The 27,555-nt window shown below is 48.5% G+C and overlaps 1 protein-coding gene across 2 annotated transcripts in view; it reads left to right on the forward strand.

The window, feature by feature from the left end:
* Nucleotides 1–2,963: 2,963 nt before the first annotated feature.
* Nucleotides 2,964–27,555, forward strand: part of RNF150 (ring finger protein 150) — a gene marked incomplete at its 5' end in the record, with an annotated part of 123,084 nt that continues 98,492 nt past the window's right edge. For both annotated transcript variants that reach the window (XM_084244789.1, XM_084244790.1), the window contains one exon: nt 2,964–3,444. In XM_084244789.1, coding sequence (XP_084100915.1) covers nt 2,964–3,444 — 481 coding nt within the window. The remainder of the gene's footprint in view (nt 3,445–27,555) is intronic.

The raw sequence follows: 27,555 nt of genomic DNA on the forward strand, positions 1-27,555 counted from the left end.
ACAGGCGAGGTCAAGTGGGTCAAGGCGAGACAGGTGGGTCAGCTCCTTGGCCGGGGATCAAACTCAGCCTGCAGTAATGACAGCATGATAGGGCTGAGACTAATCCCTACGCCACCAGGAGGCCCCTCCACATGACACTTTTACTGAGCCATTGCGATATATAGATGTAGAAGCATTGTAATTTCAAACGTTTTCATTGTTTTCTCAGGCTGACCTAGCCTTCCTGTCATGAAGCGGTGCAGGGTAGCAGAGAGATGAAGAATGGGTCTAGGCCCAGCATTTGGTAAGGCGAGTCCCGTCGGCTAACATTCAAGAATTGGAGTAACTTCCTCTCTGCTGTGGCCGCTGTTTCTGACTCAGACACCTATCTGCTGCATGCATTTCAACAAATGGCCTCTTCCCTGTCTGAAAACAGAATCCCTCCAGACACCAGGAACAGGAAGCTGGCTAGTTCTAGCCCGGCTGGGCTGCCTGCTGCTGGGACAGCCCCTCCACCCCCACCAGCTGGGACTCCCCACCAACTTCCAGAAAGCTGGCTTTCTTCCATCACAAGAGCTGTTCCTTCCTCCCCCTTTATTTATTTATTCTAGCATCATTTATTCAGCAATATCAGCAAGGATTCCTGGTTCCATTTTCTTAACAGGCTGCAGTTACTGTCATTATTTTATTCTTGCGGTGTCTTAGAGTTGACCAGCGGGAGCACCTAATGGTCAGCTCCAGGGTCCTTTCAGCCACACCGTATGTCCCTCCAGCTAACTGGCTCACTTTTCACTTTCCAGGCTCGATGTGTGCTTTCCTGGCCAAACTCTGGAATCAGCCCTCGTTCCTTTTCACAGGGGTTGGTGCATAGAAACCAGGATCTTCTGGCCACTCAATGTGTCCACTGCTTCTGGCCTCTGAACACAGCCAGCTGTGGCACATTGTTGCTGCAGACACATGCCACAGGTGCACACACATCTATGCACACATATGTAGCTTTTGAAAAATCATTTCATACTCATTTAACTAAATGAAACATTTCGGGGTTCTTCATAGCCTGCTCCTCCTATATGTAAACTTCTCCAACACCAGAAACCTAGATGCCGTTATACTCAATATTTTACTTATATGCCCAGTGCCCCTGTAACTAACCCATCGCCCAGGCTTGAGGATGCCTCCTTGGTCCTGCCATCTCTCCAGTATCTAACTCTTCAAGAGAAAGAAATGAAGAGGGGTACTTATGCATTCTCTAGGATGCAGATTCTCCAAGGGTTTTAGCTGGAAAAATATGTAAGAGCTTCTGAGGTTGGGGGAACCTCTTGGGTTTGCTAATGGCTTCCATGCAGACCCTGCTGGTGGCTTAGCTGATGGGCTGCTCCCTCACATCTCTGGTGGCTCAGGGACAGGCGGCCAGGACTCTCCACTTTGCCTCCTTGGCATCAGGCACTATAGCAAGCCACGTCCCAGTGGCACAGACACCTATTTTCTGGAATGAAAAGTCAGGAAAACATACACAGCCAATACATCCAACACCACAGAGACAAATTCTCCTAAGTCCTTTTTGTGTCCGCTTCTATACTGGGGTAGCTGGGTACTCTGCAGGAGTTTGAGCGGACAGGACAGTGGTGGCCCGTCACTCACAGACTAACACAAAGCTGGAACCATACCGAGCTCCTGAGGGGGAGGACCGGCCTCGAGTTTGAGCATGAGTTGGGTCCTGGGGCCTCTGAAAGAGCGGGTGGAAGGCCCAGGTGGGTGACTGAGAATCATCCTACTAATTGCTTTGGAGACTTGCTATGGCAGGTATCTCTGGCCAAGGAAACTGTGGGTGTGAAAAGCTCTCCACCTCCTTAATTGTTAAGGAGCTGAGCTGGCTTCCAGCTGTCCTCGTCCTACTCGGTGCGCCCCCCACCTTCACCACGGCACGGGCATCACCCGGGCACCTGGCGGGAAAGCAGGCTCGGGCCCTACCCCAGGTGTCCTGAATCAGAAACTGCGGCTGCGCGCCCGAGTTTAACAACCCCCAGGAGAAGTTCCTGCGCGCGTACAGCTCACCCTCTGTGCCCCACACATTCCGGGAGCCCTCTGGCTTTGGGGTGGGGGCTCTAGGGGGACGCGATGGGTCCCCCAGCCAACGGAAAGGCTCTTTACGAGGGAGTCACAGGCTTCCCTCCGTATTTAAGGCGCAAGAAATTGTTTCTGCGCTCCTAGGTCCGGGGGTCCTGCCCGGTCGCCTCCACCCGGACCCCGTGGCAGACGGGGCCGCCGCGGGGCCGCCAGAGGTCGCTGCTGCCCACCGAGCGAGACCGGGGAGCGCGGCGAGCGGGCCCCGGGTCTTTGACATCACACCAAGCTCCTCCTTGCACGCACACATTATACACACACAAACACAGGCGGACACGCCGGCCGCGTACTCCTCTGCCCGCGGGCTCCGGCTCCCCGCGCGCGCCCCTCCCGCGGCCAGTGCGCGCCCGGCGCCGGCACCGGCGGAGCCAGGAACCCGGCGCCCCGGACCCAGGACCTCGCGCCGAGGGTCCCCGGGCGCCGCCGCCGGGGCCGCCGCCCGCCCGAGCGCTCGGTCCGGCGCCGGGACCTTCGGCCACGCTCGGGGCGGGCGAGCAGCCGCGCCCGCCGGGGCTGGAGGGCGCAGGGCCGCCCCCGCGCGCGCGCGCCGAGCCCCCGGCCACCCCATGAGAGACGGCGCGGCCCGGCCCAGGCGCAGGACGCTCGGCAGCTGGGCTCCCCCGCACGCCCCGAGCGCCCCCAGCCCCCGCGCCCCGCCGGCGCCCGGGCGGCGAAATGCGGCCGCCGCGCTCGGCCTGAAAGGGGAAGAAGCGGCCGGCGCCGCCCGCGCGCTCGGAGCCGCGGCCCCTGCGGCCGGCGCGTGAGCGGGAGGCGCGGCCGGCCCGGGCTCGGCCGGGGCCGGGGCGCAGGCACGGGGCGGGGGCGCGCGGGGGGCGGGGCGGGCGCCCCGGCGGCTCGCCATGGCGATGTCGCTCATCCAGGCGTGCCGCAGCCTGGCGCTCTCAACATGGCTGCTCTCCTTTTGTTTCGTGCATCTGCTCTGCCTGGACTTCACCGTGGCCGAGAAGGAGGAGTGGTACACCGCCTTCGTGAACATCACCTACGCCGAGCCCGCGCCGGGGCCCGGGGCCGGGCCGGCGGGCGGCGGCCCGGAGCTGCGCTCGGAGCGCAGCGAGTGCGGGCGCTACGGCGAGCACTCGCCCAAGCAGGACGCCCGCGGCGAGGTGGTCCTGGCGAGCTCGGCGCACGAGCGCCTGGCCTGCGACCCCAACACCAAGTTCGCCGCGCCGGCCGGCGGCAGGAGCTGGATCGCGCTCATCCCCAAGGGCAACTGCACCTACAGGGAGAAGATCCGGACCGCGTCCCTGCAGAACGCCTCGGCCGTGGTCATCTTCAACGTGGGCTCCGGCGCCAACGAGACCATCACCATGCCCCACGCAGGTGAGCGCGCGCGCGGGGGCCGGGCCGGGGCTGGGGGCGCGCGGCGCGCTGGGCGCTGCTCCGGGCCGGCGCCCCGGGAAGTTTGGCTCGGCGCCCCCCTGGGGTGGACTCTGGGGAGAGCGTGCGCCGCTCGGTCGTGGCTCGCCCAGGTGGGCTCGCTTGTCCGAGGCGGCGCTGGAAGGTGGGGGCCGGCGGGCCGGCTCGGGTACCGCCGTCGTGGGCGCCGGCCCGCGGCTGTTGGAAGCCGGGGAGCCGGACCCCGAGCTCTGCGCCCGGCGCGGGCACCGAGGACGCGTCTGTGCCGGCGTTTGCCTGCCCCGAGGCGGGCGGGGTTCTGGGGCGCGCAGGGTTCTGGGGCGCGCAGCTCCGCGCGGCGAACTTGCTTCTTCAAGTCAGGTTTCGGCTCTTCTGCGCGTCTGAGTCCCCAGCTGGGTGGACGCACTTCGCTGGTAAAGCCTAGCCCCGCGCGCCGCCGAGCTGTCACCCTGGGCTGCTGGGGCCTGGCGCGGGGCAAGGAATAACAATCTCCGCGGCCGGGCAGTCGGCCTGGTTCCCGGGCGCTGCCAGTCCGGGCTGGCGCGACCCTAGGCCTGAAGGTGAGGTCAATATGCCGGAGTTTTGCTTTCTGGTGAGAATGAAAAAAAAAGAAAATCAGCTTCTCTTAACAATCACAGGGTGCCGAACTAGAAACACCTCGCTTCCCTAAAACTCAAACATGATGCGTATGCCTGCGGGGTGTAGCCCCGATGCCAGGGGAGGAACCAAAACCAGAGGTCCTCTCCAGCCTCTGCCGGGGAAGCAGCGGTTTGAGCTGCGCGCCTGCTTGGGGCCAGGCGGCTGCTGGTTTCTCTGGGCCTGAGCAGGACCCTCCCCTAGAGTTCTGCTGGGCTGAGGGGGTGGCTTGGAGGGAGGGGCAGAACAGAGGTGAGAGATGCCTTTGCTGACCACAGTCACCTACTCAAAACCATTATTTTCCTGAAAAGCCAGGTTTTAATGAAGTTAGCTGCTGAAAGGGACCACCGGGCTGGGCAACATCCATGGCAGGAGGGAGGTGCTTCCTGGGCCAAGTTCTCACCCTCAGCGCTCAGCCACCTGTTGGGGAGGTGGAGGAGCTTTCCCTGGTGGGTAATCAGCACCTGCTGTGCTGGACGAGGAAGTTGTGGCCCAAACACCAACAGGTGGGGTGGGGGAGCCTCCATGCTTCTGCCACAGGCTCCCCACGCCAGCTTTAGGGACATTCCATACCCTCTTGAGCTTGATGGTTTTTGGGGGGCATGGGGGGAGCTTGTACTCTGACCTTGAGCCACAGGATAGCAACCGAGTAATTCAGTCAAGGATTTGGAGAATGATGAAGTGTAAATATTAAATGCGTTTACTTAGGGGTTACCTAGACCTTGATAGGGGAGGTGAAGGAGGTTCTTTTTAGTTCTGTAAATTCCGAGATTGTGAGCTGAGTGCAGGATTCTGCAAGTGCTTCCCTTGCCCAGCTTTAAAAAACACGGTAAGCTGATTTTCCATACAAATGATGCTTAACACACCGTAAAAGAACATTTTATTAATAAATGGGCAGCTGAAGAGTCCAAAACATGAAATTCTCTGCAGTCTTACAGTTCTGTTTCCAGTAATGTGCTGATTATTGGGATAATCAGGCCCCGTGGATTCCCATCACTTGACCCGCTGCAGCTGGAGACCTCACTGTGGTCTGAGAGGCGCTGATTCCGCTTGCCCCACTGAGGAGCCCTGGGCGGGTAGCCTGGTGCACCTGCACTTACTCTCACATTCCTCTGCGTGCATCGGAAATGGTGCCAGCCCAGTGTTTCTGTCTCCTTTGCTGACTTCCAGAACGTGAAGGTTTAGCTTTTAGTAGTTCAATTTCAGTTCAATTTCTAGATTCATTTTAGATGCCAGCCAGAATCTTATTTTGTAAACATGGAGATGATATGCCAGAGGATTCTTACACTTGTAAATTTTTATATTCAGTCTCAAAAGTTAGTCTGTACTTTTTTTTTTTAGATTATTGCTCTCACCTCTCCTCTAAATCCTTTATTTTTGGAACTGAGAGTTTCAGGTGAGAAGGTCTGATTTTAGGATCATGTAATCTCCACGCAATGAAATTGTGTCAAATAGGAATCATTTCCCCCTCCCCATTCTGTGTAGACATTCTGATTTTTTTTCTTTACCTGCTTTTGGGTTTTTGCCACTTCTGCAATTATGATTTCTCATTCACAAAAACACAACTTCTCCTGGGATAGTCTAGGGATTTGACTCTAACCAGTTTTATATCTCCTAAGAAATGTGACAGCTTTGTTGAGAGAGAATTCAGTCATCCTGACTTGCTTCACCACACGTAACTCCCTCGAACCCCGTCCATATTGCTGAAAATGGCCGCATCCTGTCTTCCGGCTGGGGAATATTCCAGGGTGTGACTGGGCCGCCCGTCCTTGTCCTCCATCCGCAGGCACCTAGGTTGTTCCACGTCCTAGTTATTGTAGGAAATGCCTCCACAGCATTGTGGAGCACGGAATTGTTTGAGTTGGTGGTTTCATGTTCTTCAAAGGCCCACCAGTGGGATTGCTGGTCAATGCTATTTCCATGTTTAATTATTCAAGGTAAACCCAGACGGCTTTCCAGAATGGCCGCACCAGTTTCCACGCTCACCGGCAGTGGCATTGGGCTCCTCCCTGTGATGTACTGTCGGGGGTCACCTACAATTGTTGTGTGTGGTTTCTGTTAGGCATACCTGGGTGTGCAGCGTGGGGGTCCTCTGGTCGCTGCGGATTAACCTCTTGAGGATCGGCCAGTTTGTTTTCCAAAGTGACTGCAGCTTTTCTAGTCCCATCAGCTGGGCAGGGTGTCTCCCCACATCCTCAGCAGCAGAGTCAGTGCCTTTTATTGTTGTCACGGTTCATTTGGGGCCATCCCAGGGGTTAAGAAGTAGCTTCTTCATGTGGTTTCGTCTGCATTTCCCTGATGACATGGTTACTTTCTAACACTCTTAATTCTTTCCTGCTTTACATTTTGTTCCGTCTCCCTTGTCATTTCTGAACTTCAGCTCATACACTTTTTGACCTGGGGACGGGGGAGGGGGGACAGGGAGGGAGAGATTAATACAGAAAATAAATCCACATCTTCCAATTAAAAATAAAATCCCAATGGACCTGACATTTCTGGGCCCCTTGAAGGATGCCTTAGCCAGCCTTGCCATGTTTGCCTGTGAAGGAGCAGCAGGAAGGCAGAGTGGAAAGCCAGGCAGGAGCAGGGTCTCCACCTGGTGTAAGCCCTGGGCGTGAACTTTCAGGTAAAGGAAAGGCAGCCAGACAGGCATGGCCTCCCCGGAGCCGGCCCCGCGCCTGTGGAGCTTCTCATACAGTTGACCCTCAGACAACACAGGTCCACATCCGGGGGATTCAGCCAGCCCACATTTGAGGTTGGTTTTGAGTTCTTGAAGGCAGAACCAAGGGTCGAAAAATTCTGTTTGTTAATGGACCACCACAGTTCAAACCATGTTCGAGAATCTACTGGTGTAAATATACTGAGGAAAGTGGTACCAGAAATGTTGGGAAGCAATTTTGGAAAATCATGAATTGGGGAGTAACTCTCGAGCAAACCACCGAGCTTGTATAAGACTCTGCTTCCTTGCTGTGGGACTTGGGGCAAGTTACTCAACCTCTCTGGGCTTCCTTGTCCTCTGTGAACCAGCTGCTACTATCTTTTTGTAGGACGTACATTTTTCTAGGATATTTGCATGTTTTACATAGGGAAACCTTTTTGGGTATCGATAACATGGGCCTTGCGGCACTCACGCTGGGCCAGTCATGCTGTAAGCGTTTGTGTAGGAATTTATTTAATTCTCACGCTGGTGCTGGGACTGGAGTGCTGCTGTCCCTGCTTCACAGTGTAGGGCAAGGTAAACAATATCAGGCCTTTCTGCCAGCCTCCCGGCCCCCCAGCACCCCTGCCTGCCATATGCCTGGTAAATTCCATTAAAAGACCTGCAAAAGCCACTGAGGTCTCCAGGACTCTGTCCTCCTTTACCCGGTCTGCTGGATCATAGAAAACCTGCCCTGTGTCACTCCTGACCCTACAACAGACAGGGAACTAAGGGCGAGAATAGGGAGGAGACTTCTACCTGGCCATGCAGGTAGAAGGGGTGGAGCCAGGCTCGCACACCTGGGCCAGGCATCTCTGGGTCTGTGCTGTAACCTCTCCACGTGCTGTCCCAACTGGAAAGGCTGCTGTAAGCCCTCGGTGTGGGCTGGATGACTTCATGGGTATGGGAAGTGAGTGAAGTGAATCCTCTTGGGATACTTGAGCAAACCTAAAGGTCAAGTGCACTGTTGAGGGGCAGCCTGCATTTTTGTGGCGGGGGACATGGGACCTGGCCTTGAAATCCTTCGCTGGTGATCCATGACTCTGGGGCAGCCACATCTTCCATCCTGGGCCTTGGTTTTCTCACTTATAAATCAAGAGATTTGGATTTATTAATCTCTAAGAGTGCCCTGTTGTAGCGCCAGTGAGGCACAGAGCAGGATCTCTATGATCCAGGCAGGTGAGTAAAGGAGAGTCCTGGAGCCCTCGGTGGCTTTTTCAGGCTTTTATTATTTTACGTGTAGTTTGGCAACCAAGTACACAGCATGCAGGGGGCCTGGGGAGAGGGTGCAGGCAGGCCTCCCAGCCCCCGGCGAATCCTCACTCTTTCTGGGCTCTCTGGCGTTCTCTTGTGGGCTCTGCTTCTCTGCTGTTCTTTCTCTTGCTCTTCTTTCTGCTCTTCTACTCCACTGGCGTCCCTGTGACGCTGCCCTTATAAGCCCAATCTCTCAGCCCAGGTGTGCCCATCTATGCAGGTCCACCTCCTACTCCAGGTGCCCACCATCAGACATGCGTGTAGGACCTCAGGGCTCTATCATTAATGCTAATGGCAGGAGGGTGGAAAATCCTGATAATTTTCACTCACCCTACAACTGTATATTCTTGTGTCTTCAAAGATCAGGACATTTTTACTGAAATTCAAATCTCTGGCTGAGCAGAAAGTCCATGCAGGGGGCCTGTGTGCCTGTGAGGCTGCAGGTGGCTGCAGCAGAGCAGCAACTGGGCCGTGAGCCTTTGGGTGCCCTGGGGTGGCGCCACTCACTACGCATCTGGCCTCCATCCCAAGGCCAATGAATCCAGCTTCAGGGAGTGAAAGTGAGGTCAGTGAGGAGACGTTACTGAAAACAGACTGGGTGGAGTAAAGGGGGAAATCCCTTGGGCTAGAATCACATAGAAATGGAAGCTCTTTCCGTGGGCCTGAAGCTGCTCATGCCTTCAGGTGGGACCTGGTCCCGAGGGTTGTGGGTGCTGAGCCCTGGAAGATGATGCCTGAAGGCCCTTCCCAAGCCTGAGGACTCATGACTGCCTCCCTTAGGTTTTAGGAACATTTCTTGAGAGTCTCCAGTTTGTTTCACTTTTCTCTAAGATGCCTACAGAAAAGCTATCATTTATCTTAATCTGCCCACCCAGAACAATCCTGCCCTCCCCACTTAGTGTTTGTTTATTTATTTATTTATTTATTTAGTTAGTTAGTTAGTTAGTTAGTGCTAGACTGTAGCTCTTCACCTGTCCCTGCAGTGGCAGACAGAGATACCCAGTAGCCCAGGACTCCAAACTCTGCTATTAAAAGCCTTCATTCAGCTTCAGGCTTTGGTAACAGTCTTGGCAGTGGACTTATATGGCCTGAGCATTTCAAGGAACTATGGCTTGTCTGCTCATTCCAGGCCCCAGAAACACATATCTGAGGGATATGGAAAGATCCTGCCTTCTAATCTCTGGTAAAAACCTCACCTCATCTCTTCTGAAGCCTCTGTTCTTAAAAGTCCTCTGCTCAAAAAGGGAGGAATTTCATCACATGAAATCTGGAAAGATCTGGAAAGAACCTGGGACTTTATAACTCATCCTTCCCTTTTTTTTTTAGAAAGTGTTGATTGATACTGATGATGCAAAGTTAATTTGTTTAGAAACCAGGTCACCTTGTGAGGCGAAGGAGCTTGATCGTATTTAGTGTGTTTGTGAACATGAAACTTCATGCCTAAGGAAATTACACTTTGATAAGGCCCAGAAAGTCAGTTTATGCTCAGAGGTATCCTGTGTGTGTATGCTAAAGAGGATCTTTACTTATGGCCAAGTCACTGACGTGACACTGGATTCTGTGTGTTTGATCATGTAAATTGAGAGATGCTAATTTTGAATTAAACTGAATAGGATTTGAATTTCATTTTATCTTAGCCCTTGAGAACTACGTTGGTAATATAAAACCCAGAGAAACAAGGCAGCCTTGTGCTGTGCGATTGTCCCCCACCAAGCCTCAACTGTGGTGGCTCTGTAGAAGGGAAACCTTGCCTGCAGGTATTATGTTATCTTGTACTTTAAACTTCCAGAGAGTAATCACTTAGCAGCTTATTTCGTGTAGGGTTAGTGTGGTTTTTAGATTGAACTCAAAATATTAATGATGACTTGATCTAGTTCTTTTATTTCTATATGAAAGGGAAAGTTCTTTTATTGTTTCAGAAGCATTGATGATAGCTTGATTTAAGTATCCTTTTAAAATGTTTTGTCAATTTCATTAGTGATATTTAGAAAAACTTTCAGCAGAAAGAATCATTTGTCAAATGAAAGCTTATGCATTGAAATGTTGGGTTTTTCCATATTTAGTGCATGAACATATATTTCATATCTTTTCATATAGTTCCTATTTTCATATAGTTCATATATTCATTTTTTTAAAAGGGTTTGAGAAACAATTTTGTATGAAATATGTGGCTCATTCATGTCCTTTCCAGTACCGATACAGGAGTGCTCCTATCAGATGAGACCCAGCGAATGGCTTGTTTCTCACCCGCGTCTGCCTGCTCTCTCCAGCATGACTGGCTTTTCCTTGCACATTCAGTTTCCACACTGTGGAGGGGCTAAGAGTGGAGGGCTGTCAGAGGTGTCCAAACATACGCAAATGCCTTTTTTTTTTTCACCTTGAAGTTTTTCTTTTCCCTGGTTCCTACTTTCTGCAGAAGATTCTTGCCTGGCCCTTCTGTTGCCATGAGCTGACTAATCCACATCAGGAATGTGATTCCCATGACCTGAAGAGTAGGGGGATGACAAGTATGTTCCCCTTGATTTAGCAGGAAGATGCTTGGAATGTTCTTTCTCCCTGAGACCCCCAGGTCTAGCTGCCTCTCTGGGGTCCTCTCTTATCACTAAGACTCCCCAGCTGTTCTGTAAATACCAGCATCCCTCCCTATTTCCCAGCGCTGCTCACACCTACCTTGCTGCCTCATTTGACTGGTCATTCACATGTTTGGCTTCTGTCTCCTCCCACCAGAATGTAAACGCCACAGTAAACATGGCTGTTAGACATTGTCTTAGTGAGTGGCAAAGTTCCCAAATCTAGAAGAGTCCCGGATGCATGGAAAGTACTCAAGTAAATACTGAGATCTGTTCAGTAGCCTGGAGCCCAGAAACACAGACTGTGTTAATATTAGTCTCTAATGCCATGAAAAAATGTAAAGCTGGGATGCAGTTGTATTTGTGACTTTGGCATGTATAAATGAAGTCAGGGAGATTCTAATTGGAGTCTCCCATTAAAGTGTTTATCCGTCTTGTAGACTGTGGCCTGAGCTGGGTGCCTGGTTTATGTCTTGGGCAGAAGAGGAAAAAGACATACTGGTAACAAGCAGAGGAACACAGGCTTCAAAAACTGTAACCAAATACAACTCTGTGGGCCTGTGTTTATTGTCTTGCAGATTTAAAATACATGTAACGCCCTCCCCCCACCTTATTTTAAACAACATTTACTTTATAGAAAGCTGGAAATACAGAGCATTTAAAAAGAGGAAGGTAATAGAAACCAGGCATCATCCAGCCACTCACTCAACGCTAGTGTCTTTTTATTATGTGGTGTAGACTTCTACCCGTGTGGGAATATTTCACAGGTATGTTTTTGTAGCTTTTTCGAATTTAGCAAGGAAATTTCCAAATGTGCCCTATTTCTAGGCTGTTTCCCCTTCCCCCACACAAACAGAGCTGCCTCACGCGTCCTTGCGTACCCAACACTGGCGCGTCTGCATGACTGCTGCCCGGTCAAGTCCCTGCATGGAGGACTGTCCCCTGCAGGTAGGAGCTGCAGAGCTGGAGTCTTGGTGGCCCACTTAGTGATGTCTGGGGACACGTCACCACGTGACCCCGTTCGGTGCTGCTGATGCTACTTCTCGGCGTCACCTGCTGCCAGTCAGGCCACTTTGGCGGCAGGGACAAGAGCACCGGAGGTGGCGAATCCCGGACCAGGAGTCCTGGGCCTTACGCGTGGGGCGCTCCCTTGCCGTTTCCCCATATTTTCCACACCTGGGGCATGTTAAATGCAGATGGAATGGGGGGTTCGGGAACCCAGTTTGGGTTGTGGCCTTGCCTCAAATTGCCTTTACCGTGGGTGGGGTCATGTCTTCCCTCTGGGTCTCATTTTCTTCCTTTGGACAATGATGGGCAGGTACTCCTGGAGGGGAACTTGGTTTAGATGGTGATTCTACCCTAGCTGCCTATTATGATCACCCGGCAGTTGAAGTGCTGTTGCTCCCACATGCAGGTACTGAAGTCATTGGTGCGGGGGAATCCCCAGGTGATTCTAATGTGGAACCGGTTGACAAATGAATCTGTTGGCCCCTCAGATTCCTGTAGCCCATGATTCTTTACTAGTGAAAGAAATATGCCTGTTCCTTTGGTATCAAAACCCTGGTTGCTCTGGATTTCAAAATCCAACATGGAAAAGATTTTTAAAATTACTTAGAATCCTGGGGTTTTATTGCTTAAGTGACCAGTGAGAGTAACCAGATCCCACCATCAATTTTTGCAGAATCTACCCCCCAGGTATTTGCATAGATCCCTGCTCAGTCCCTTCATCTGAGTGTTTTGACTACTGTAAACATTTCAGCTGTTCCTCAGCCTCTCTTGCCTTTATTTTTCTTCATAGTAGTTAGCGCTACTGAAAATAATTACTTCTGGAAGTTGTCATCATTTCAGTAATTGACTTGACTACTTACTGTCTGTCTCCCCTATGAGACAATGACCTCCATGAGAACGAGGTTCTTGTCTTGCTAACAGCTGTATTCCCACAGTCTGGTACATGAAAGGATTCCAGAAAATATATCTGTTAAATAAAAATGTGTCCCCGTCCATGAATCTCAGCTGCATTGCTCACTTAGCAGATGAGGCAATGACTATCTTATGTGTACTTAAGTTGAAGACAAGATTTAACTTGATTAAAAACTTGATTCCTGGGCCTCCCTGGTGGTGCAGGCAGTTGAGCGCCACACTGTGAAGCTGTCCGCAGCCTCTGCAGTGCGGGTACAATCCCGGCCAGTCGGCGAGAATCCCACATGGCGCAGCAGACCTCTCCTGTCTCGCCCGCTGCTCCCCTCAGCAGTGTATTTTGTCAGTCAGCCTGTTCTGTTCCCCACTCTGGCTCTGGTGAATCCTCTCACTCTCCCGCGCATCTGGCCTGTACCCCGGTTCTTGTGTAAAAATAAATAACTTAAAAAAAATTAAAAAATAAAAAAAAAAAACTTGATTCCTTATCCTGGGCACAGTGGAGCTATTCTTGCTGGGCCTGGGTAAAGGATTCTTCTGCTCTCCAACGTGAACTGAACTCTTGACAAGTTACCTCCTGAGAGACGTTTTCTAGCTGCTCAGTGTAGTGAAGAGGGCAAAGGTAGCCCCTGTATCCATTCTCTTCTGGCTTCCCTTTAGGGTTGGTGGGAGATCCGGAGCAGGAAGCCAGTCATGATTTCCCAAGAGCTTCTTTGACCCTAAGCATTCTGAGGAAACCTGGATTCCGTCTCCTCATGCATGCGCATCTCTGTTTTGCGAGCTTTGCTTTGGTGGTCTCTAAGGGGGCTTTCTATAGGTGATGGACTAGAGCTATCCATTGGAGTCAGCTATTGTCACACAAAGAAGCAGCTGGGAATAGCACTGCCTGGGTGTTGTTACTGGGAGTAAGACATCTGGTAGACCTGGTACATCAAAGGGACCCCACTGCAACTGGAAGGAAATCTTGTAGGTTGGCAGTAAGCTCTCCCTGTATAGATGTCAAGTATGACTTTGTCTAGGTGCACACAGCTTCATTCCAGGAGAATTTAAAATTAATGGGACTAGAAGGATGTCAGGATTTTTCCAAATGAAGGGAATAGCAAATGACCACTTCAGATAGACCTTTTGGACAATGAGAGAAAGCTCGAGTTTTCTCTTAAATAAGAGGAATTGGTTGAAGCAGTTATTTGCTGCGGCAATTGAAGTTTGCCCTAGAATGAATTTAATCTGTGCATTTGCATACCTTCACCTTTTAGTCTGGAGAAAACTGTGCATAGAGCACTTCAAGCAAATAGGTGATGTTGTTCATATGAGTTTAATATTTCATTCCTAAAGAAAACACATGTTGTCTCATGGATGTCTTCCTTTCATAAATGCCTTGGCTATGTGTAATAACCCATTTTTCTGAGGTTAATTCCCTACCTGGCTGGTTCTCTGGTTGGACTGTGAGCTGAGTGAGGGTGCTTTATGCAGCCAGCACCTTCCTCTCTTGCAACTGGCAACATGCTTCTGGAATGACTCCATCTATGGTAAGATTAGCTAATTGTTCTGATTAATCAGGATCCATTTTGACACCTATTACCTAGTGGTAGGTACTTGATTTTAGACCAACTATTGAAAGAACATGATTGGTACCTATGAGACATGCCATGCAACTCTAACTCTGCACAGGGAGATAGATGACCCTCTAGCAGGGCAGTGCTCAGAGGCAGAATGTGATGCTTTGTTCTAATTCAAGTTCTGTAGTTAAGATGTCATTAGTCTCTGCCAGCCCCTTGACCTTTGAGTCTGTCTTGAAAACCTACCCACCTAATTAAAAGTCCATTCTTTTAAATGAGAAAGTCTTACTCTTTTTGGTAATGCTAAATGCCTTAGTTTGCTTACTCCTGTCTGAAACTAATCAACTTTTCTATCAAGTTACTATATTAAGTATATCTTAGCTTATTACTCATAAAATGGCTTTTGTGTTTTATTAATTTAGTCATATTGTGAAAAATACATTGTTGGCAAAAAGGAGGAAAAGACATTTTCTTTAGTGAAGCTAATTAGAATTCATTTTGAACCACAGCATAACTGTGAGCCTGCTCGCTATTTTTATATTTAGTCTTTGAAAAGGTAGCACATAATTACTACAGAACAGTTTGTGCATTCCAGAATGAGAGGTGTTTTGGCATTAAAGTGAACATTTGTATGAGTAGATTAAGATACTGGAATAGAGCAAGCTATCACTGTTATGTTAAAACAGTTGTGGTCCATTGATTTGTGAAAATATATTCTGCTGTTTCCTGTTTGTAGTTCATCACATGTACCTCTAGAACAATTTACATAAGGAAAAAGAAAAACAGCTCCAACTTTGGCCCTTGACTGATTTGAGTTTTGGTCACTGAAATGGGGCATCATTTTTTCAAAGGAACAGGGGCCCCCAATAGGCCTGAAATAGGACATCGCCGCGCCTGGTCTGTTTGGTACCTGCCATCTTGCTAACAGACATGCATATCCTGGCTGGAGGCTGGTGGGGTGGGCACCACGGGACTCTCCATCACTGGCCATGCACTGGCTCAGGTGAGATTCCATCCTTTCCTGGCTTTTAGAGGAATAGGAATATGTGGTGAAGTGGAGACTCTACCCATCTGTAGCTTGCAGACAATTTGAATAAGATACTGTTTCAACACCATATAGCTCATCACCCATAGGTGCACACTTCACATAACACACTTAACCACCGTTCCACACTGAGAAAAACCCAAGATACAGGAACCCAGTGTCATCCAAAGGTCACAGGGTAACAGTTCAGATGCAAGTCAGTGTGACCTGCCTTTGCCTGCCACATCTCATCTGGAAATCCACTGATGGACACAGTATCCTTGAGCTGAGGTTTTTTTTTTTTTTCCCCCTTCTATGAATCATGTTTCAATATATTTATGAGAAAAACGTTTCTTGGAGATATTAAACTGTCTGGAAACACTTTTTTCCCATAAAATTGGGTAACATAATAACTTGCTACTGTTATAAAATGTATATTTTCAGCAATGCAATTCTTTTGTTACATGAAAAATATTTGTTATTGAATATATAATGTATACATTATTGTGGAATTAATCTTAGTCAAGCCTTGCCCCTGTGAGTAGGGCAGTGTTTTTGGAATGTTATACAAACTACATATTTTCATAAAGTGATTTATTGCCCTTAGTTAAAAATTACTTTTCTGAGAAAATTGAATCAGACTCCTTTTTGTTAATGCCATTAAAAGAAAAGCATCTAGTTGTATTTCTCCTCCTAAATATTTTTAGTTTTAGAAATCATTCTTGCGATGTTCATCTTACTGTGTTTTTCCTGAATTTCTAATTACTATTAACATTTGCAGAACAGTAACAAATCCCATTTACCTGCAATGGATCAAAATAAAAGAATGATGTGGTCACTGTCAACATGGAATCAAAACTGTGTGTGTCCATGTGTATGCAGTATACAGTTGGTTTAGGATTTTAATTGGGCATAGATGGTGCCTGATTCATGTAAACTCAGAGCAGCTTCGCTTGCTCCTTAAATTACTACATTCTTGGCCTCCCCAGTGATGCAGCGGCTTGAGCACAGTGCTGTAAAGCTGTCCGCAGCCTCGGCAGTGTGGGTTCGATTCCCAGCCATCCAGGGAGCAACCCACATGGCACAACAGACCTCTCCTGTCTCCCCGCTGCTCCCCTCAGCAGTGTGTTTCAGTCCTTCTGCTTATTCTGCTCCCTACTCTGTCTCTGGTGAATCCTCTCACCCTCCCGCGCCTCTGGCCTGTACCCCAGCTCTTGTATAAATAAATAAATCTTTAAAAAAAAACTTGCTGCATTCTTGATTTTAAATAAGATTTTCTTTAATTGCATTTGTGGTTACTCATGCTCAGTAATTCATTTGTCTATTTTTAGTGTTCATTCTGCTACTTATTTTAACATAAATCCCAGGGCTTTCACTTGTAAGGTTCTTATTAGGAAGTATCAGTATCCCTTAATTTTTTTCTTCTGAGCATGTATATGTTGTACATAAAATCTCCTCAAGTACAAGTCAGCCATTAAGGCCATCACATTGTGAGTTTGTGTCTACCTGTAGGTGAGTGGATATATTGTTTCTCTCTGTATTATCAAAATCCTCCCAGATATTTTTTAATTAACCATAAAATAAAAATAGGCATTTTATAAATTATAAATATAAATAAAACAGGCTAAAAACACCTTAAAGATCAAGTTTAATCATTTTATTGATTAAAATTATTAATCACCATATCAATAAAAACCAGGAAGCCCTAGGAGTTTCCTCACCTTGCTGGAGGTGGCCCAGCAGGTAAGAAGCAGGGCTGGGGGGGAACCTCACTGTCCTCCTTTGTGAAAGAGCCAGAGACCCCTCCAGAGGCTCGGGGCCCCCAGCCTCAGCACCGATGACCCTCTGTGTGCAAGTCCTTTCTTGTCCGGGACACTGGGTCTCGGCGTACTGCTCAGCTCGGGTCTGTGGTTCCTCCTGGGACTTGTCACTCAGGCAGCTTAAGGGATGACCCCCTCCTCAGGGGATCAGCTGCAAGATTTGTTCTCCAGCACGTGCGCTGAGACTGCCAGAAACACGGGTCTCTTTTTAGCCTCTTACTAGTGCTGCTTCTGCCTGGCTTCCAAGCATCTTGCCTCATCATGAGCCTTTTAGGGGAGCCAGCAAGACACTTGGAGAGGAAAGTGTATGCAGGATGCTGTTAGGACTTCCCTCCTGGCTCTTGGGCCCCAGGTCCTGGCAGCTTGGGGTGCCAAGCCTCCCCCCCAGTCCTGGGTGACTGCAGTGAGCCCCAGGCTGCTCCTTTCTCTTTGGCTCCCATGGTTTGCAATGGAAATTGGCAACTTCCCGCATCAAGAACAAAAACCCCAAACCCAGCAGCAAATACAGGCTCATCAGGGTATTTTCCCTGTCTAGGATCTTGGTCCCTCCTGTCCTCATTGCTTTGTTCTCTTGATCTTTTAAATAGCTATTTGATATTTGCTTGATCCAGTTTTATTATGATCAGTGGGGAGCTCATTCTGGTGCATGAACTTGAATGCACCTGTCTGCCCTTGTCTGCCTAACCGGCCAGTCTACCTTAAATGCTGCCTCTTTTTTTTTTTTAAATGGAAATCCTTTATTTTTCCTTTATAAATGCTTTGTTTTTACAAAGAAAATGGGCTAATTTAAAATATAAAGAAGCGGGCCTCCCTGGTGGGTGGCTCAGCGGTTGAGCGCTGGGTTGCTAAGCTGCCCGCAGCCTCTGCAGCACCTGTTTGATCCCCAGCTGCTCCCTGGGGCCAGGTGAGGGTCCCACATGGTGCGCAGACCTCTCCTGCTGCCCGCTGCTCCCCTCAGCAGTGTGCGTCGGTCCTTCTGCCTGCTCTGCTCCCCGCTCTGGCTCTGGTGAATTCTCTCACCCTCCTGCGCTTCTGACTGTACCCAGTGCTTATATAAATAAATAAATAAATCTTTTTTTAAAAAATAAAATAAAATATAAAGAAGCAAATCTTCTGAGGGGGAGGGAGGGAGAGGTGGAGATTGGGAGGGAAAGGGAGAGAGAGAACTAAATGAGAGTACACACGGTGGACATAAGAGATATTGAAAAGTGGGCAAAAGAGATCTCCTTTGGAATACAGTTATTACTCCAAGTTGATTTCTTATCTGAGTCTTCCATATCCTGCACATGTTTGCCTTTGAAATGCTGCCTCTTTTCTGAGGCTTCCCCTCTGCTCCCTCCTAGATGGAAACTCACCCTTACTTGTTCTGTTAGATTTCTTGACATGATGCTTTACTCAACTCAGAATGTTCTGTATTTTACTTTGGTATATTTGTGTGTGTCTCCATCACTGCTCGTTAGATTGTAAATGCCTGGGAGGCGGGTAATTCCTTCTTCATCTTGATTCCTTTGTACCAGGACATGACACAGGCAGGTGCTCAGAATGTTTTCTAGAGTCGAGATGCCTGCAAGGCACTACCTAGAGGAGACCTCTCGCGGGCACGGGGCTGAAATGTATACCCTGCTCAGTGTTCTTGGCAGGATGGAAACAGAATCCTGCCAAAGGTAATACTGTACTAGGGATAAAATTGGGCCAGGAGTAAATAGCAAAACAGACCTAATCAACCCCTTTTTTCTTAAATTTAATGGCATCCTCATCATCTCTGCTACTTGTTGATCACTGTATTGTGCAGTGAGCTGTCACCCAGATGAGCTCACTGAAAAGTCTCAGATCCCTCTGGGGTTTAGGCTTTTATTGTAACTACAGGTGAGATTAATAAGTTTAAACAACATGCCCCAAGTCACACAGTCCAGTGGCAGAATTAGGTCTTGAGTCACAGTGAAACCCCAGAGCCTGAGCTGTGGGTCGAATGTCTTCTCTTCATCCTACAGTTAATGGTTAAAAAGGAAATTCATGGTTCCTTCTGAAGTGCACAGAGGTCTGTGTGCTTACTGTGTACACTCAATGAATCTATAGCAAGTTCCTTAATATAACCGAACCTCTGTTTTTAACTTGAAAATGGGAATAAGTATGGTACTTGCCAAATTTCTTTGGTACTAAAATGCCACAGATGTTAAGATGCAACAATATTTTGTGTACTTTGGGGTGGGGGAACTATTGCACCTTTGACAGGTATTAATTGTAGGAGCATCCTGATTTCAGAGGTGTGAAGTGTGAGAATGAAATCTTAGAATTGATGGATACACGCCATATTTTCATTACAGGAGCTTTATGAGAGGATGCACAGAAGATACTTAGTGCAGAAGCTGGCACATGCTAAGTGCTGAATAATTATTAGCTACGTGACTGACAGTATTGGCTCCAGGCCTGTGCGCCCTCTAAGGAGCCTGTGTAACCGTGTGGAAGAACACGGAAAGTACTGAAAGAGAACTTGGTGTTAAACTAGAAAAAAACTGCTTTAAGGAGACAGCCAAGAGCATGCTGGTGCCAAGAGGGCCTGTCAGAATCTACCGAGTTGGAAGTACTCCGAGGAGGGCTGGTCGACCCCAAGGGTGGTCTCCAGATGTGAGATATATCCATGCGCAGGTGCTGAAGAGGGGGCTTACATGTGTGCTTTTGTCTCTAGCGGGGTGCTTCTCCATGCTCATGCATGATACCACTACCCTGTAGAGATTACATTAAATTGATGTCACCCTTAATTTCAAAGAACACTCAGTGCTAAGAGCCCTATTTTTCATCATGTGTATAGCCATCCCAATTTGTGCATTAGCCCAGAATTTCTTAACTTTTGATATGTTTCAGGTAAAAGAATGAACCTTCAAAAATTATACCCTTGGACTATATTTAATATACTTGTCTCTATATTCGACATAGCACTTTCCTCTCTTTGATTTCATTTGGCTGTTGTAACAGCACTTCATAGTTGGGTAAGATGCTATTATCTCAGCAGTTCCTACAGAGGCAGGAATTAAAGCTCACAGCGTTTGAGTCCTTGCCAAAGTAGACTCAGATTCACATCTTCTTTACTCTTAATTCAAAAGGGGTTCTCACTGGGTGGACATTTATTTAGCAACTACTAACTGAGCACTTAGTATGTGCGGGTATATTAAGTCCTTGCTATGCAAACAGCAGGACACCGCCTTTTCACTAAAGCGGGTTACTGTCTAGCAGACAAGAAGGATAGAGTCGATGTGTGATGTTACTAGTGTGAATCTAGTGTTGTGGGAACATCCAGGGCTGATTGAGACTTGAGAGAAACTCTGTAGAGAAGGTCACTGTAAAATACAAGTTGTGAGAAAAGCAGAAGGTGGGGATAGTCGTTTAAGCAGAGGGAACTGACCCTTAATTTGGAATCTTTCTCTGGATTGGTCCAAAGACAGTATCAGGTAAGTTAGTCACTTTGGAGAAAACTTCATTTATAAGCCATTGCTGGGTAGGAATTTGGGGCTTCTATTGCTAATGCTGCCTCTGAAATCTCCAGAAAGGATGTTGTTAGTGGCTAGTTGTAGAGAAGTCAGAATACGCTCTAAATTAACACTCAGGGTCGGGGCTATGTGAGGACACAGGGTATCACGAATATCTGGATGCCGGGTCGTGATGGGGTGATGATCTGGAAACTGCAGGTGGAGTATGGAGGTGCAGGGGTGGGTTTGGGGGAGAGAGAAGGAGACAGATCAGTACATCCCCACCTTGGTGCTGAAAGCATCTGAATTCCCATTTGGGCCTTGCTGGATTGTGACATGCACGTCCTTTCCAGGCTCACCAAGTCGTAAGCGGGCGCTCAGAACCTGCGTGGCTTGAACGACCATCATTGTTTGTCCCATTGCAACTGCGGGTACTTCAGCAACCATCACTTTCTCTTTGCAAAAAGAGATTGACAATTGGGGCTTCTCTTCAGACTACAGCCAGTGTGGGGCTTGGGGTATGGCACCCTCACACCATCCTTGTGGTTGTGTTTTCACACTGGGTCGTTGACGGCTTCGGCAGGGGATGCGGCTTCACTGTTCCCTTCCTCCTGGTTGTTTTGCAGTGTGTGGGTGCTGAGGTCGTGCTGACTTACAGCGCTGTGACTTAGGGGTACTGGCTCCCTCCTGGAATGTGTGTCTCCACCAGGCCGACCCCCAAAGCTCTCAGAGTTCTCTGTGAGCTGGGCTCCCCACTCACCCCCTCTAGGAGCCTCAATTCTGCAGGTTTCCAGGGACCATTCCTGATGTATAGAGAAATCTAAAGGTAAAGCCATTTAATTCTTTCCCTTAAAGCATGGGAATATTTCACTGCTCTTCTGCCCGAGTTGCTACTCAGCTCTGGCTGCCACTGGCTCTACCAGACTCAGGCAGAAAACAGAGACTTTGCACCGAGGATCTTGCTGGTGGCATGTTGTCCTGGGCAGCTGCAGAGGTGAGTGGGTCAAAAATCTAACAAAGTTTGTTGAGGTTTCTAACCTTGACTTTCAAGTCAGCCCAGTCCTTGTGAAAGGAAGGAAAACAGATCAAACTGCTCTGTGAAGGTGAGACAGTGTAGCAAGATGTTGGGGTCACACCTTTGGAGAAAGATACACTTGCAATTGTTTAATTGGCAGATTGAGTTAGGTGTATATCTGTCCTAAAACCAGAAACTTGGTCTTTGGAAAGGACCCTGGAGATCCAGCGTTCCACCCTCCTATGCTTACAGCAGCCAGCTGGGCCCAGCGAGGTAAAACTACTCCATGGTCCCATCTCCAGTCAGGGGCACAGTCAAGGTCAGGACCGTGACTCCTGGCCCCAGCACACGGCCAAGCCCACCAGCCTGCCTCCGGGGTCTGGCCACACTGCGGGGCTGTGCTGTGCTTGTGACCTGGGCGTCCCTCCTGCCACAGCGCCAGGGCCTGCCTGCCTGCCACGTCAGGGGCTGATAGCTGGGGGTGGTGGAGTGAAGCTACCCTTGACCTTTGAACAATGGGGGGGGTGGTGGTGGTGGTAGATAAGGTAGTGGGTTCCGACCCCCCTGCTGTAGAAAATCTGCCATAAATCTCATCTCCCCCCAAACTTAACTAACAGCCTTCCATTGACTGGAAACTTACCCACAGCATAGAGATTGTTGTGACGCTGAGTACAAGGTTACAGAGCCCCCAGAGCGCAGGGCCCCAGGCGGGACAGTCCAGGAATGGGATGTTCAGTGTCTATTTGCTGGAGAATTCTCAGCACTCAGTACGTCCACAGCGCTGTGGTAGGTGGTATGAGGCCGCAGCCTGCTGGGTGGGAATGGTGGTGGGGAGAGGCACAAGCAAAGTGCAGAGGTGGCTTAGAGGAGGGAAAACAATCAGGCCCAGGGCCCTGGCATAAGAATTAGAGGATGGAGGGAGGGTTGACCATGCCCTGGGGTCCTGTGAGCAGTGAGAGGAATCACTTACACGAGCCATGTGCTTCTCTGAAAGTGTGACCCTTCTGTAAGGTGAACTTCATATTAAGGTGTAATATGTGTATATTTGTGTGATTTGTGTCCAAATCACAAACACATCATTTAATGGAGTTTGAAAGTCATCACACCCAAATTAAAAATCAAAACACTAACCCACTAGCTCCCCTCATGACCACTTCTAGTCCCTAATCTTCTCAGGAGTAGCACTGGCTCCACTTCAGATTCCATAGACAAGGTTTGTCTAGTTTTGAACTTTCTGTAAGCAGCACCTTGCAGAAGTTTCTCCTCAGTCCAGCACTTTGGCCTACACGTGGTGTTTGTGAGGCCTGTGTGTGTCGTTGCTGGATCATATAATTTTAAACTATACTTTGGTAGAGACTAAACTTTTAAAAGAGATCAAAGTGTATTCATCATATTTTTAGTATCAGTATCTACTGCTGTCCTGGTTCAGAGTTGGCACCAGCCAACCCAAATGCAGGGATGGATGATGAAGGAAATTCTTGGGCTGCAAAGCAAGCAAATACGCTCAGCAGTCGTTGGTTCCAGGGTGTTCCTGGCACAGAGCGAGGCCATGCAGCGCTGGGAGGCTCGCTCCAGGTCCCCTGTCCTGTGGACTCATGTCCTATTTGGGAGAAGTCAAGATGCCAAACCACACAGTCCTGCAGATTGTGGTCGGCTCGGGAAACAGCTGGTCTCTGGGAAGCCGCATGAAGAGAGTCTAATTGCATTACATTTTCCAGTTACTGGGGCCATGGCTGCATTCAAATGAAGCCCAAAAGATTTTAGCCTGGAGAGCATTAGGGAGCATTAAGTCCCACATCAAGATCTCCTCCCTCTGGTTATTGACCACTGTTAATCACACAGAGGAATTTTGAAGTCACTTCAGGATAAAAGAAAGACAGCACTCATGGTTCTTAAAGTTTCTGGAAATTTCAGCCAAGTGTGCAGAGTACTTTCTCCAACTGGCTAATCAGGACTTAAGATGTTGGTGCAGTTTGCTGTCATGTAAGTCATGGAATGCTCCCCCAGGAGGGACAAGCCCGAGGTCTCATGCAAGGGGAAGGGGCCAGTGGCTAGAGCTGATGAGTGCTCACGGGCTTCAACTATTCTTGGCTCCATATAATCAGCTACTAATGTTCTGGAAAGGATAGAAAGGGAACTGACTTGATTCTATCCTTGACTTTTCATCCGTTCTCAAGCCTGATGGTTTCTTAAAGCCGTTGCTTTTTGACCAGTTCAAAGGTCTTTGGCCCAATTCAAGTGAAACAGCTAATGCAATTTCTCAGTAATGGCTCCTGGCTCCATTTTCGAAGGCTTCACAGGTGTCCCTCTCACTGTGTCTGTGTCACCTACCAAGCCCTCCCTGGACTTGAGATGGTTTCATTTCTGAAAGTTTGCTTTCTGTTTTGTTTAAGTTTATTTAGTCGTTTTTTTTATCAGATCTTTGATCTTACATTATACTTTTAACCTTTCACACTTTTAAATATAACCTGTCCATTCACCATCCAGCTGCTGCCTGCGTGCTCTGCCCGCCTGTGTCTCACTCGTGGACACTTGCTCTTGCTTTCCTGTGTGTGGGGAGTTGGCCTTGAGCTGAAAGAAAGGGGCTGGCGGGGCACAGCCTGTAGACCCCAGGGTTAGGTGCTAAACCAAGGCAATCTAGTGGACTTGTGACGTGGTCTTTAGAAGTTCACATTTTAGCATACATTCTTGAGAAATAAATAATGCAAAATATATGATTTGAAGGACGTAGAGAGTTAGGAACAGTTACTAAGTGAAAAAAAGAGAGGAAGCATGGACCTTTTGGAGAAAAGGACACATTGGAAGAGTAGAATGGAGTGGGGGAGTAGCAGTGGTCCAGGCTGGCTGGGGTTTGGGAAGGAAAAGAGACTTTGTGGGGAGCAGCTGTTGTGTCTAATGGGCCTCTGGATAGAAGGAGCTGATCCTTTTCCTGGGCTGCCATAACAGATTCCCACTACTGGGTGCCTTAAAATGCTAGAAAATTATTCTTACAGTTGTGGAGGCCAAAAGTCTGAAGTCACAGGGTTCACAGGGTCGCATTCCTCAGGAAGGCTCTGGGGAAAAGTGCCGTTGCCCCCGAAGCTTCTGGTGGCTCTCGGTCTTGCTTGGCTTGAGACTGCCTCGCCCTGAGCTTGCCTGTCTTCATGCGGCCTGTCTCTGAGTCCAGCTCCTGAATATTCCTCTTTCCTCTTAGAAGGACATTAAGGTCCTTAAGTTATATCAACAAAGACCTTTTTTTCCAAATAATGTCTCCTCCTCAGAGTCCAGGGTTAGGGCCTGGCATGCTGTTTTAGGAGCCCCCCTCCCAACCCGCTAGAGAGCACAGAAGAGGATATTTAGGAATTTTTATGCACTGTGGTTACCTCTTCACTACCTGTCAGAATTTAGGAAAGATGTACTTTTTTTCACCTTCGGAAGTTTTGGGGCTTGTGCTTATCCTTTAGTTTCATGATGCTCTGCTGTGGGCTTGTCACCGCGCCTGGGTTAGGAATAAGGCCTCGCTCGTGCTGGTTGCACTTATGACTTTAATGCTTCCCACCACATGCTAGGGTTTATATCACTGTGAACTGCAATTTATTCCTCTTTTACGCAAATTACTTTTGTAATTTACATTTGTATGCCTGTGTTGAATGAATGCACAGTGAATGAGTGAATGAAAATCTGGAGTCGAGGTAGAAACCCTTCTGCCTCACCCTGCCTTTAGTGGGCATGCTGCAGGACACTGTAGGGGGAGGGAGGAGCCACAAAGTCCTGAGAGATTCTTCTGTCAAGTGTTTCATCTATAAATGGAGAGGTTTGGATTAAATGACCTCAAAGGACCCTTCTAGCTAAGTCCTCTGGTTCAAGTTCATATCCTTGGATTCATTGACCATTTCTAGCTGGTAGCGATTTGTTGTTTCCCCAGGGTTTTCAGTTTTTAGTCTTGTTGCCCGTGTTTGTTTTTTGGAGAGGAGTCAAGACATCAGAGGCGGATGGAGCCCAGCCTCTTGGGGAGTCTCTGAGTCCCATCGACCAGCGTAACCTGGCTCTCCACTTAGCAAACTCTCTTCCAGGTCACCACACTTACACTTCAGTTTTCCCCTGAAGTATTTTGCACAGGTGTTAATTAGCCAGCTGTACCCAAGTAACTTCCTTTATTATATATGTTAAATTCACATAAGTACAATGAAACTGAAACACAGTTGAAGAATCCACTAAGAGTATTTTAATAAAGAGTTGGGTCAACTCTTACTGAAAATATTTCCATTGGTAACTTTAAACTTCTTGGTGACCATGAGGATATCCCTCAACCATCTTGGCCACTTTGGGACCATGTCTTTTTCGCCCACGGCCTGGACAAAGCCTTGCAAGGGGTGAGGGTGAGGTTTGGAGGAAGACACCAAACAAATGCTTGGATCCAGGAGGGTGTTAGACGCCTCTGGTTGCTGTAGCAAATACCATACACGGGGGCACTTAAACAGTAGAAATTTATTTCTCACAGTTCTAGAGACTGGACCACCAAGGTCAAGGCTGAAGGGTTGGTTTCACTAGCAGACAGTGGCTTTCGTAGATTGCCACCTCATGCCATGCCCTCACTAGGCGGAGAGTGGCTCTTCCTCTAGTCAGGAAGGATCAGGCCCCATCCTGCGACCTCACTTAACCCTGGTCCTCTCCTCTTGGGCTCTGTCCCCAAATGTGGGCACACCAAGGGTTAGAGCTTCAAGTATGAATTCTAAGAAGATAAATCAGTTCAGAGCAGGCAGGAAACAAGAAGGAAGAGGAGGAATTAGTCATATTAAATAGGTTTTTCTCTGAAACTGCTTTTTGTGCCTGGCAACCACAGATGCCCTATAAATCTTGAGCACATGGCCCTCTCTTTTGCTTTTATATATTCTTTCCAGAGGGCGATTCTGCTTTACACTTCATCCACTTACACAGACGACGTGTGGATCTTGGCGCTTGTCATCTGCATTCTGGTAAAGGGACTGTCTCTGGGAACCCCTCCACTGGGCAGATTTCTGGAGCCTCAGATGGAAGCTCTTCCTTCCCCCCCCCTGGACTGAGCGTCCTTTCTTTGTGTCCTGACTCCCTGCGGGCCGGAGGGGCAGGGAGGAGACTTCTTTCCCTTTTCCCTTTTCCAGTTCTTTAGCATGAAACCTTGTCGACTTCCAATTAAATTCTTACCCCCCTCACCTCTAGTCTGCATCCCAGTTCTTGTATGTATAAATAAATACATCTTTAAAAATAGAAGCCTTCAGGAAGTATGGCCAATAATCTGCCTGGCTCTTGTGGAGATGACAGTCCCTTTCTGTGAAGCGGGCCGAGCGGCAGCAAAGCTGGGGCGACCCTACAGGCGGCACCTCCGGCCTGTGCGCGTGACCCCAGGTGTTCACCCAAAAGCAGAGCTGCAGTGCCTGGGGGGCCAGATGCTCCTGGAGGTTTTTGTACAAACGTGTAATTATACTTTGACTGAGAAACAGCATCAAATAGAGTGACCAGAAAATTCTGAGAACCCAGGGGCACATGCAGAACGATTTATGGTTTTAAAAATTAAACACAGTTCTCCACAGGGAGTGGAAATCTGAGCACTGAAAGCTCTTCTATTCCGTTGCTGTTGAATGGCGGGGCATGTGTCATACAAATGCAAGTGAAGGAGTCAGTGGAAGTGGTTCTTTGAATGCACAAAAGATGGCTTATCTCTAGAGGAACTGTCAGTTTTAGAAAATTATCAATCTCTCCTTCCTCCTAAATATAAGGAGACACACTTGCTCACACACTTTTGTTCTAGAAATTCTTGAGCCTCACGCATATCTACGCTTTTGCTTATATTTCTATATTATGCTGGTTAGTGATAATTAGGGTGGTTTCTCCCAATAAAGTTTTGAAGAGATGCATTTAATTCTTTACTAAGAAGAGTTCATAAATCTAAAATATCTAGAGGTGGAACACAAATCCCTCTCGTGGTTAGTAATGCTGGTTTTTGGTTCACTTCAGACAGGGGAGTAAGGTTCTACCAGTTGGTGGAGAGGGTCTTCCTGAGCTTCCCTTGTGTCCTGTTCTCAGTCTGTCCACAGAAGTGGCCTCTCCTGCCATCTGCTTGCTGGGAATGTCGTCCTCTGTAACTGGAGCTAGAGGGAGCCCA

Source organism: Talpa europaea (assembly GCF_964194135.1).
Source record: "Talpa europaea genome assembly, chromosome: 10".
Lineage (NCBI taxonomy): Eukaryota > Metazoa > Chordata > Mammalia > Eulipotyphla > Talpidae > Talpa > Talpa europaea.